The 13,092-nt window shown below is 42.0% G+C and overlaps 1 protein-coding gene across 1 annotated transcript in view; it reads right to left on the reverse strand.

Annotated features, from left to right (window-relative positions):
* The window catches only part of LOC121288982 (adenylate cyclase type 8-like), a 217,233-nt gene that overhangs the window by 52,213 nt on the left and 151,928 nt on the right, over nucleotides 1-13,092 (reverse strand). The window contains exon 12 of the mRNA XM_041207846.1: nucleotides 12,554-12,720. Within this exon, the coding sequence (XP_041063780.1) occupies nucleotides 12,554-12,720 (167 nt within the window). The remainder of the gene's footprint in view (nucleotides 1-12,553; nucleotides 12,721-13,092) is intronic.

Genomic DNA, 13,092 nt, shown 5'->3' on the forward strand with positions numbered 1-13,092 from the left:
CACAGTGTGGCGCACTTGCGTGTACCAGAAGCTGCATATATTAATACACGGGGCCCTGTTCTTTTGCAGACAGAAAGAACACGTACACACATTGCACCGGTTTCAGTTAAACAAAATAAGTGACAGCCATTTGCTAATTTATTCTTCCGGGCAATGCCTTGACCAATCAAAGTCAAGTTGCCTGGTTTAAATTTTAAACAATCCTTGGCAGTTAACTGTCAGTCACCATCACTGGTGCATTCTCCAAAGCAACTTCTCTACCAATCAGAGTCTACTTGCCAACTAATTAGCACTCTCTTCACATACAGTATAAATTGTTGTTCTGCCCTAATATTGGTATTCTTACAAAAAGTCCTGATGAGTGCAAGATGAAAAGCTTCAACATGTCCCTTTTTCCTAACTTTGTGCCGTCAGCAAATTTAGTTTAGCAACCATACCATCTGTCCCTTCATCCAAGTCATTGGTATAAATTGTAAAAAGTTAAGACACCAGCACTGATCCCTGTGGCACTCATAGAAACATAGAAAATAGGAGTAGGAGTAGGTCATTCAGCCACCGGAGCCTGCTCCGCCATTCAATCTGATCATAGCTGATCCTCTAACTCAACGCCATACTTCTGCGCTCTCCGCATACCCCTTGACACCTTTAGAGTCTAGGAATCTATCTATTTCTTCCTTAAATATATTCAAGTGACTTGGCCTCCACAGCTTCTGTGATAGAGAATTCCATAGGTTCACCACCCTCTGAGTGAAGAAGTTTCTCCTCATCTCAGTCCTAAATGGCCTATCCCATATTGTAAGACTGTAACTCCTTGTTCTAGGCCCCCACAGCCAGAGGAAACATCATCCCTGCATCTAGTCCATCCCTGTAGAATTTTATATGTTTCAATGAGATCCCCTCTCATTCTTCAAAACTGCAATGATTACTAATTGACCCAATCTCTCCTCATACGTCAATCTTGCCATCTCAGGAATCAGTCTGCTGAACCTTCGCTGCACTCCCTCCATGGCAACTATATCCTTTCTTAGGTAAGGAGACCAAAACTGTACACAATGCTCCAGGTGTGGTCTCACCGAGGCCCTGTACAGCTGCAGTAAGACATCCTTGCTCCTGTACTCTAATCCTCTCGCAATGAAGGCCAACATACCATTTGCCTTCTCAACTGCTTGCTACACCGGCATGTTTGCTTTCAGTGATTAGTGTACAAGGACACCCAGGTCCCTTTGCTCATCAACATTTCCCAATCTATAACCATACTCTGCCATTCTGTTTTTCCTACCAAAGTGGATAATGTCACACTTATCCACATGACGCTGCATTTGCCATGTAACTCTTTCGAGTACAAACACATTTCCATCTGTTCCTATTCAGATGAAATTACATTGTTTCATAGTTTGCCATTGTGAGATTTGAACTCTTGATCTTGGGGTTACAAGCCCAGTACCATAACCACTTGGCCATTTAGGCCAAGCCCACTCACTCAACCTATCTAAATTGTCTTGAAGCCTCTTAACACCCTCCTCATTGCTCATATTGTCATCAGCAAACTTGGAATCATTATGTTTGGTTCCCTTATCCAAATCATTGATATATATTGTGAATAGCTAGGACCCAAGCACAGGTCCTTGTGGTGCCCCACTAGTCACCACCTGCCAATCCAACAAAGACCCATTTATTCCACTCTGTTTCCTGTCTGCTAACCAATTCTCAATCTGTGCCAATGTATTACCCCCAATCCCATCTGTTTTTATGTGGGACTTTATCCAAAGCTTCTTGAAAATCCAAATACACCACACCATTGATCTCCTTTATCTATTCTGCTAGTTACGCCCTGAAAGAACTCTAGTAGGTTTGTCAGACATGATTTCCCTTTCATAAACCCATGTTGACTTTGTCTAATCCCGTTGATATTTTCTAAGTGTCCTGTTATCACATCCTTTATAATAGACTTTAGCATTCTCCCTACTACTGAGGTTAGGCTAACTGGTCTGTAATTCACTGTTTCCTCCCTCCCTCCCTCCTTTTTTAAAAAGCGGGGTTACATTTGCCACCCTCCAACCTGCCAGGAATGTGCCAGGGTCTACTGAATTTTGGAAGATGACAACCAACGCATCCATTATTTCCATGGCCAGCTCCTTTAGTACCCTGGGATGTAGATTATCAGGCCCTAGAGATTTATTGGCTTTCAGTTCCTTTAATTTCTCTAGCACTATTGTTTTAGTGACACAAATTTCCTTCAATTCCTCCTACTCACCATACCCTTGGTTCCTTAACATTTCTAGGAAGTTATTTGTGTCTTCCTCCATGAAGGCAGAACTAAAGTAGTTGGTTAATTGCTCTGCCATTTCCTTGTTTTCTATTAAAAAAACTCCTCTTTCAGACTGTGAGGGAACTACATTTGTCTTCATTCATCCTTTTCTTTTTACATACTTATAGAAGCTTTTACAGTCTGCTTTTATGTTCGTTGCAAGTTTGCTCTCATACTCTACTTTTCCCCTCTAATTAATCTCTTAGTCCTCCTTTGCTGAATTCTAAACTGCTCCCAATCCTCAGGCTTGCTATTTTTTCTAGCAACTTTGATTGATTCCTCTTTGGATCTGATACTATCCTTAATTTCTTTTGTTAGCCATGGCTGGGCTGCTTTTCCTGTTGTGTTTTTGCACCAGGAAGGAATGTATAACTGTTGAAATGCATACATTAATTCTTTAAATGTTAGCCATTGCCTATCCACCATCATGCCTTTTAATGAAGTTCCCCAATTTATCTTAGCCAACTCACGCCTCATATCTTTGTAGTTTCCTTTGTTAAGATTTAGGACCCTAGTTTCAGATCAGACCATTTCACTTTCCATCCTAATGAAGAATTCTATCATGTTATGGTCACTGTTCCTTAAAGGGCCTCACACAACAAGATTATTAATTAAACCCATCTCATTACACAATACCAAATCTGGAATAGCCTGTTCCTTAGTTGGTTCCTCAACACGCTGGTCTAAAAAACCATCTCATACACTCTCCAGGAATTTATTCACTGCATTATTATTGCTAATTTGATTTGCCCAGTCCATATTTAGATTAAAGTCACCCATGATTACTTGGTTTAATGCCATCCCCTACCTTATCATTACTGTTTGGAGGCCTCTCGATAACTCCCACTAATGTTTCCCACCCCTTGTTGCTTCTTAGCTCCACCCAGACTGATTCTACATCTAGATTTTCTGAGCCATTATCCTCCCTCACTATTGGACCGATATCATTGTTAACTAACAATGCCATGATACCTCCTTTTCCTTTTGGCCTGTCCTTCCTAAATATCGAGTACCCTTGGATATTCAGTTCCCAGCCTTGATCACCCTGCAGCCATGTCTCAGTAATCACAATCATACTGTACCTGTTTACATCTATTTGCACTGTTGATTCATCTACCATATTGTGAATGCTCCATGCATTCAGATACAGTGCATTTAGACTTGTCTTTTTTACATTTTTATACTTATTTTTTGTACTATGGCCCTATTTGCTGCTAGATCCTGTTTCTTTTCTCACTTTCATTCCTATCTTTGTTTCCTTCTCTTGTGTCTCCCTGCTCAGGTTCCCAACCCCCTGCCACTCTAGTTTAAACCTCCCCTGAAAGTACTAGTGAATATTGATCCTGGTCCTGCTGGGATGCAACCCGTCCAGCTTGTACCAGTCCCATCTTCCCCAGAATCAGTCCCAATGCTTCAGGAATCTAAATCCCTCCCTCCTACACCCTCTCTCCAGCCACACATTCATCTGGTCTATTCTCACTTTCCTGATCTCGCTAACTCATGGCATTGGAAGTAATCCTGAGATTACTACCTTTGAGGCCCTGCTTTTTAATTTCTTTCCTAGCTCCCTACACACTGCTTTCAGGACCTCATCCCTCTTTTTACCTATGTCATTGTTACCAATATGGACCACAACCTCTGGCTGTTCACCCACCCCTTCAGAATGTCCTGCAGTCTCTCAGTGACATCCTTGACCCTGGCACCAAGGAGGCAACATACCATCCTGGAGTCACATCTGTGGCTGCCAAAATGTCTATCTGTTCCTCTTACAATAGAATCTTCTATCACTCTTGCTCTCCCACTCTTTTTCTGCCCCTTTGTGCCACGGACCTGGCTCTTGCTGCATTCCCATGAGAATCCACCCCTCAGCAGTATCCAAAATGGAAAATCCATTGGAGAGGGAGATGGACCCAGGAGACTCCTGCACTACCTGCCTAGTGCCTTTATACTGTCTGGCAGTCACCCATTCCCTTTCTGCCTGTGCACTCTTTACCTGTGGTGTAACTACTCACTGTATGTGCTATCCACGAAGATCTCACCCTTGCGGATGCTCCACAGTGACTCCAGGTGCCGCTCCAGCTCCAAACGATGGATTTTGAGTAGCTGCAGATGGAGAAACTTCCTGCATATATGGTCACCCTGGACACTGGAAGTGTCCCTGACTTCCCACATCACACAGGAGGAGCATTTTACATCCCTACCATGACTTACCCTTAAATTACTCCCTTTACTTTTACTTCCTCTAGTTTAGAGAATATTAAGGACAGAAGAAATACTCACCAGGTCCTACTTACCATGGCCACTGCTCTTCTTATTGAGGAAAGGTAGGAAATGAAAGGATCACCTCCTTCTCTCTTCAGCAAACTCCCTCTCTCATCAAACTCCAACTGAAGCACACTAATGTAGCCCAAAACAGCACTCCGGTGCAAACAAAAGCAGCACTATAACTAGCCTGCTTTTACACTGCCTGAATCTAGTGTCTGAAAACTTGTTTAGGCCAGTTAGCTAATTAACTAGCTGCAGCTGCAAGCAGAGCCTATATAACCTCTATTTTAAAGCTGGGCTAAAACTCACCTTCCCCCAACCCAAAGAGCTACTTTTAGTTTGTTCTAAATTAAAGAAAGATTAGACTTTAGATGGAAATTAACCCTTAAAAGTCCCTCTCTAACCAAACTCCAACTGAAGCACTCTAGTGCAGCCCAAAGCAGCACTCCAATGCAGACAGTATTTACTTATTTATTTTAATTATTATCTTAATCTAGAATAATTCCTACATGTACTACAATTTACTGTGTTTATCCTAGTCTTGCCCCTTCTCGTGCCTTTTTAACTCCTGACTCCACTCTCAGTCTCGCCCCTTCTCGTGCTATTTTAACTCCTGACTCCACTCTCAGTCTCGCCCCTTCTCGTGCTATTTTAACTCCTGACTCCGCTCTCAGTCTCGCCCCTTCTTGCACTATTTCTCTGACTTCACTGTCGTTACATTCTGCCAACCAGAAAAGGACCCATTTATGGCTACTCTCTGTGTCCTGTTAGCCAGCCAATCTTTTATCCATGCCAATCTGTTACCCCAAACACCATGGGGATTTTTTTCCACAATAACTTTTGATGTGGCACCTTGTCAAATGCCTTATGGAAATCTAAGTACAGTACGTTTACAGGCTGCCCTTTATCCACAGCACATGTAACTCCTTCAAAGAACTCCAATAAATTGGTTAAACATGATTTCCTTTTCACAAAACCATGTTGACTCTGTCTGATTGCCTTAAGCTGTTCTAAGTGCCCTTCTAGAACACCTTTAATAATGGCTTCTAACATTTTCACATTTCTTCACATTGTATTCCTTCTGCAAATTTTTGCCGATTCACTTAGTCTCTCCAAATTCCCTTGAAGTGTCTTTGCATCCTCCTCACAAATCACACTTCAGCCTAGTTTTGTGTCATCAGTAAACTTGGAAATATTACATTTAATCCCCAAATCATTGATATAGATTGTGAATAGCTGGGGCCCAAGCATTGATCCTTGCAGTACCCCAATAGTCACAGCCTGCCAACCTGAAAACAACGCATTTATTCCTACCCTGTTTTCTGCCCATTAACCAGTTTCAGTCCATGCCAGTATATTCACCCTCAATCCCATGTGCTCTAATTTTGCTTGGTAACCTCCTGGGTGGGACCTTATCAAAAACCTTCTAAAAATCCACCTTATCTAGTTTGCTAGCTACATCGTCAAGAAAGTTCCAACAGGTTTGTTAAACATGATTTTCCTTTCATATATCTGCATTGACTCTGCCCAATCCTTCCATTATTTTCTAAGTGTCATGTTCTGTATCTGCCGAGGCTGTGTGTAAACATGCACATTTCCTGAATTTGTTCCTGAATTTTAGACTTATTTTATTTCATTACTACATATAACAGAAATTTGTGAGTGAATTGCTGACTGGAATCTGATTCTGGTTTATTTGTTTAAATGATAATAGATGTTAAATTTGCCTGTGCAGCAGGCAATGTACAGAGCCTCAGCAAAAAACTGGAAGACTTAAGAGCTAGTAATTAGAAATGAAGAAATAAATTGGGATGACAGAAACATAGCTACAGACAGGACAGGGTTGGCAGTTAAATATTACAGGTTGAAACATATTTGTAGAGGTTTTGTGGCGCAATGGGTCACATTCCTGCCTCCAAGTCAGAAGCTCTGGGTTCAAGTCCCACTCTAGGACTTGATGGCCATGGAAGGTGCGTTCATAATGTGGCCAAACAGGTTGATTATCAAACTGTAATTCCTTCCAAAATGCCTATGGCAGGTGGTCAGAGTCTCCTGGTCAGCCGTGCTTGAACCAGAGTAGTGCCCCTCAAGCTATGTCTGCTGGTGAAAGGCTTATGACCTGTTCCAGGAAAAATAAGCTAGGGAAACAGACCTAGCCAATCTTTTATCCATGCCAATCTGTTACCCCAAACACCATGGGGATTGTTTTCCACAATAACTTTTGACGTGGCACCTTGTCAAGCCTTATGGAAATCCAAATACAGTACGTTTACAGGCTGCCCTTTATCCACAGCACATGTAACTCCTTCAAAGAACTCCAATAAATTGGTTAAACATGATTTCCTTTTCACAAAACCATGCTGACTCTGTCTGATTGCCTTGACTGTGCTTTGTCTGCCTCAGGCACAATTTAGAGAATTGACAGAAAATTTATTTAGAGAAAAAGGGGAATTGGAGATGGGAGACCTATCTTCATCAGAAATAATATAATGGCAGTAACTAGAAAAGATATTTGATAAAAATCGAAACAGATTCACATGGATTAAGAAAAAGAGCAGGAAGGGATACACAACACAAGAAATAGAAGCAGGAGTAGACCGTAAGGTCTGTCACGCCTGCTCCACCATTCAAGATAGGTCACATTATGAAGGGAATACTGCAGTCTGCGTCTGCCAGAAGAACATATGAAATAGGAGGAAGAGAAGACAAGTTGGCTTCTCAAGCATGCTCCACCATTCAATACAATCATGGCTGACCTTTGGCTTCAACTCCACTTTCCCACTCGCTACCCATAATCCCTTGATTCTCTGAGAGACCAAAAATCTGCCTATCCCAGCCTTAAATGTGCACTAGATTCTCAAGCCAGGGGAAACAAGGTCTCAGGATCCAGCCTGTCAAGTCCCTTCAGAATTTTGTATGTTTCAATAAGAGCGGGAAGCAAGTGGAGGAAAAAATATGAAGGTAAATATATGAAATGCATAAAAAAGTCATAATCATAGAGGATGTCAATTATCCCAAAAAATAAACTGTCAGGGAGAGGGAGTAAAAATGAGGAAAGGGGTGCAGATTCTTTCACAGTGTGTACAAGGCTCCTTTATGGCCAATGTGTAATTAACTCAACAAGTGTAAAAGATCTGGTGGACCTAGAAATGGGAAATAAGCCAGAGGCGATAACAGAAAAACTTACCGGAGAACATCCTGTAAATCACAATATAAGATGGATTAAGGGACTGATTAAGAAGAATATAGACTGCACAAACATTAAGGAATAAGGAATTTCAGTTATGAGAAGAGGCGAGATTGGGATGGTTCCCCTTGGAAGGTTAAAGGGAGCTGTAATCTCCTCCAGACCTACAGCTGACTGAGATTTTTGCTTTCTTCCAATATCAACCTCTTCTGCATCCCCAATTTCCTTTGCTCCACTGCTGGAGATCATGAATTTGTTGCCAATCGGCAATGGTTTCGTGGTCATCATTAGACTTTTAATTCCAGATTTTTAATGAATTCAAATTTCACCACCTGCCTTGGTGGAATTCAAACCCAAGCCCCCAGAACATCATTCTGTGCCTCTGGAATACCAGCCCAGTGACAATATCATTATGCCACCACCTCCCCTATGATCACCTGTCCTAGTACGTGGCTCGGTGTCATATTTTGTTCAATAATCGCTCCTGTACCTTGAAATGTTTTACTACATGGAAGGTGCTATATAAATTAAAGTTGTTGTATTGAAAAGGGAAAGGGCCACTGAGGGATGAGCAAATTGAAATTACAGATGATATTGATACTGAACAGACATTTTACCTCAAGTTTTACTGAACTATTTACTGCTACAGTCTCCTTCTGAGGAACATAGGACTTGAGGAGCAGGAGTCCGCTTTAAACCCTTCGAGTCTGCTCTGCCATTCAATGAGATCATGGCTGATCTGATTGTGGTCTCAGCTGCACTTTGCCCATAACCCTTGACTCCCTTGTCTAACAAAAATCTGTCTAACTCTGCCTTAAATAAATTCAATGACTCGTCCTCCACAGCTTTCTGAGGAAGAGAACTCCACAGACTAGTGACCCTTTGTGAAAATAAATTTCTTCTCATCTCAGTCTTAAAATGGAGACCTCTTATTATTAAACTGTGTCCTCTGGGTCTAGTCTCTCCCACAAGAGGAAATATCCTCCCAGTATCCACCCTATCAACTTCCCTCAGGATCTTATATGTTTCAATAAAATCACCTCTCATTCTCCTAAACTCCAATGGGTATATTCCAACCTGTTCAACCTTCCTTCATAGGATAAGCTCTTCATCCCAAGAATGAGTCAATTGAACCTTCTCTGAACTGTTTCTAATGCAGTTATATCTTTTTTAAAATGAGAACAAAACTGTACACAGCATTCCAGATGTGGTCTCACCAGGACCCTGTACAGCTGTAGTAAAACTTCCTTACTGTTATATTCCATTCCCCTTCCAATAAACACCAACATTCCATTTGCCTTCCTAATCACTTGCTGTACCTGCATACTAACTTTTTCTGATTCATCACCAGGACACCTAGATCCCTCTGTATCACCGAGTTCTGCAATCTCTCTCCATTTAAATAATTTGCTGCTTTTCTATTTTTCATACCAAATTGGACAAGTTCACAGTTTCCCAGATTATTCTCCATCTGACAAATTTTTGTCCATTCACTTAACCTGTCACTATCCCTTTGCAGACTCTCTACCTCCTCTTGACAATTTACTTTCTGACCTATCTTGGTGTCATCAGAAAATGTAACTACCGTACATTTAGTCCCTTCGTTCAAATCACTGGTGTAGATTGTAAATAGTTGAAGCCCCAGCACAGATCACTGTGGCACTCCACTAATTACAGCTTGCCAATCTGAAAAAGACGCACACATCCCTACTGTCTGCTTCCTGTTAGCTAACCAATCCTTTATCCATGCTAATATGTTCCCCTCATACCATGTAATCTTATCTTGTGTAGCAGCCTTTGATGTGGCATCGTATCAATGCCTGTTGGAAATCCAAGTACACCACATCTACAGATTCCCCTTTATCCATTTTGCTTGCTACTTCCTTAAAAACTCTAATAAATTAGTTAAACACGATTTCCTTTCACAAAGCCATGTTGACTCTGCCTGATCAAATTATGCTTTTCTAAACATCCTGCTTATAATCTCCTTAAAAACGGATTTTTAATTTTTGGAACATGGGCTTTGCTGGCTAAAACAGCATTTATTGTCCATCCCTAGTTGCCCTTGAGAAGGTGGTGGTGAGCTGCCTTCTTGAGCTGCTGCAGTCCATGTGGTATAGGTACACCCACAGTGCTGTTAGGGAGGGAGATCCAGGATTTTGACCCAGCGACAGTGAAGGAACGGCGATATATTTCCAAGTCAGGATGGTGAGTGACTTGGAGGGGAACTTCCAGGTGCTGGTGTTCCCATCTATCTGCTGCCCTTGTTCATCTAGGTGGTAGTGGTCGTGGGTTTGGAAGGTGCTGTCAAAGGAGCCTTGGTGAGTCCCTGCAGCGTATCTTGTAGACAGTACACACTGCTGCTACTGTGCATCGGTGGTGGAGGGAGTGAATGTTTATGGAAAGGTGCCAATCAAGCGGGGCTGCTTTGGCCTGGACGGTGTTGAGCTTCTTGAGTGTTGTGGGAGCTGCTCTCATCCAGGCCAGTGAGGAGTAACCCAAATAATATACAGTCATCTGTGCATTGAAGTTTAAAGTCCTCGTATTCTATGCTATGTGAATCAGAAACAATAAGGTGTCCGTCGTATTTAAAAATAACCCAATTGACATCGTTGTTATCATCCCGACTTGTGCCTTGCAGATGGTGGACAGGCTTTGGGGAGTCAGGAGGTGAGTTACCTGCTGCAGGATTCCTAGCCTCTGACCTGCTCTTGTAGCCACAGTATTTATATGGCTAGTCCGGTTCAGTTTCTGGTCAATGGTAACCCCCAGGATGTTGATAGCAAATTTTAGCAATTTCCCTGTGACATATATTAGGCTAACTGACCACCACAGTTTTTGCCTTTCTGTCTCCCCGCTTTCTTGATTAAAAGTGTTACATTTGCTATTTTCCAATCCACTGGGGCCCATTCAGAATTTAAGGAATTTTTAAAGATTATAACCAATGCATCTTCAATCTCTGCAGCCACTTCCTTTCAGGGGGACAGAATGTTCTCCCTGTCAGTGGGGGTGCTGTGCAGGAGCAGGTGAGCAGCTGATCATGACTCGCCATCAGCTGGGCACTGCTGTTCTTCGTGGGCGGGGCCAATGAAGGCCCGCCCAGTGTGACGCGCACCCGGACGCGCTTAGCGCTCCCTGTGCGGGTGGGGGAAGGGCCTGAGTCGCTGAGAAATCTCCCTGGGGCACAGAGCTGCCTCAGGGAGTTTAATTTCATTATGAAAAATTTAAAATTTTAAAAAAAAATTTAGACATGTCCTATCATGTGACAGTGTCACATGAGCTATGACATATCAATTAATTTTAATTAAAACATTTATTTGAAATTATAAATCCTTCATGAAACCTCTTGCCAGCACCTTTTCCATCGTGATGGTGATTGTTTTAAATTCCTCTCTCTCTCTCGTTCGCCTCTGTTTGGGAAGTTTTCTAAGTCTTCTACAGTGAAGACAGATACAAAATATCTGTTCAACACCTCTATCATTTCCTTGTTTTCTACTATCAATTCCCCAAACTCTCTCTCTAGAAGACCAACACTGGCTTTAGTTACTCTTTCCTTATTTCAATGTTTGTAGAAGCTCTTACTATCTGTTTTTATATTACTAGCCAACTTTCTCTCAGGTTCAACTTTTTCACTCTATTTATTTCAGTCATTCTTTGCTGGTTCTTAAAATCTGACCAATTCTCTGTCCCACCTCTAATCTTTGCCGGTTTGTACAGTCTTTCTTTCAATTTGATACTATCTTTAACTTCTTTATTGAGCCCTGGATGATGCATCCTTCTCATACTCTTTCCTTCTCACTGGGATAAATCTTTGCTGAATGTTATTAAACATCTCCTTAAAACTCTGCCCTGAATCTCTACTGTCCTACCTTTTAACCTAGTTTCCCAGTTCACTTTAACCAGCTCTGCTTTTGTACCCTTATTATTAACTTTATTCGGGTTTAAAACAGTAGACCCACACTTCACCCCTTCAAACTGAATGTGAAATTCTATCATGTTATGATTGTTGTTACCTAGACACTCCTTTACCATGAGGTTATTGATTAATCCTAAACAAAAACAGAATTACCTGGAAAAACTCAGCTGGTCTGGCAGCATTGGCGGAGAAGAAGAGTTGACATTTTGAGTCATCGTGGCCCTTCGACAGAACTGAGTAATATTAGGAGAGGGGTGAAATATAAGCTGGTTTAAGGTTGGGGGGGGCGGGGGGGGGGGGTGGTGTGGGGAGAGAAGTGGGGGGTGGGGTGTTGTAGGGATTAATCCTGCCTCATTGCTCATTACCAGGTCTAGAATAGTCTGCCCCCTAGTTGGCTCTAGGACATACTGCGCTAAGAAATTGTCCCGAATACCACTCCGTGAACTCACGTTCCAGGCTACCTTTGCCAATCTGATTTTCCCAATCTATATGTATGTTAAGTCACCCATGATAATTGTGGTACTTTTCTGACATGCCCCATTTATTTCTTCCTGTATACCCTGTCTTTCAGTATAGCTACTGTTAGGGGACCTATAAACGACTCCCACAAGTGACCTCTTACCTTTCCTATTTCTTATCTCTACCCAAACTGATTGTACATCTTGTTCTTTCAAACCAAGGTCATCATTCACTACATTACTAATGTCATCCTGAATATAAAGGCTGACATGTAGAGGTGGATTGAGAAAAAAGCTTTTGTGAGATCAGTGGAGCACAATGTATAATTTTGAAATCCACACTATGGGAAGGAAGTTTCAGATAGATCAAAGTGCTGATTTCTGAGCAATATCCCATCAGTCGATCCCTGTGAGATTACCTGGGCAATTCTTCTTTCAGTGGCACATTCAAGTATCTGAAACTGAGGTGGGTGATGTAGCAGTAGGCAGCAATGATCACAATGAGACACAACAGTTTCGCCATCGAGTGTAGATGAAGAAAGACAGCACAGCTGACCATTGCTGTCACCCCGCTCAGGACAAAATACTAAGAAAAGACACAATGTTAGGATTAGAGCAACTTCTCACATTCCTACAGCCCATATGCATTCCATTATTCAGTCCAGCAGTTGTGTTCTCCCCTCAGAAGTGTTGGACTGTGGTTCCAGAGGCATCTTCTAATTCAGCAATGGCCAATGTACAGATGTAGGCTGCCCTTCACTTGCTCCTGGGACTAACCATTAGCCACTCACCGTTCTGCCCTCCCAGCTTGCCATGATGGTGCACCCACAGCAACTCTCAAGAAACTCAACACTATCCAGCATTGATCAGTTAGCTGAAGATGTACCTCCATGCACCCTCTCAACCACTAACACACTATGGTAGGAGTGAATATAATCTACAGTATATAACTTATCAA

The sequence above is a fragment of the Carcharodon carcharias genome, chromosome 2 (assembly GCF_017639515.1).
Source record: "Carcharodon carcharias isolate sCarCar2 chromosome 2, sCarCar2.pri, whole genome shotgun sequence".
Lineage (NCBI taxonomy): Eukaryota > Metazoa > Chordata > Chondrichthyes > Lamniformes > Lamnidae > Carcharodon > Carcharodon carcharias.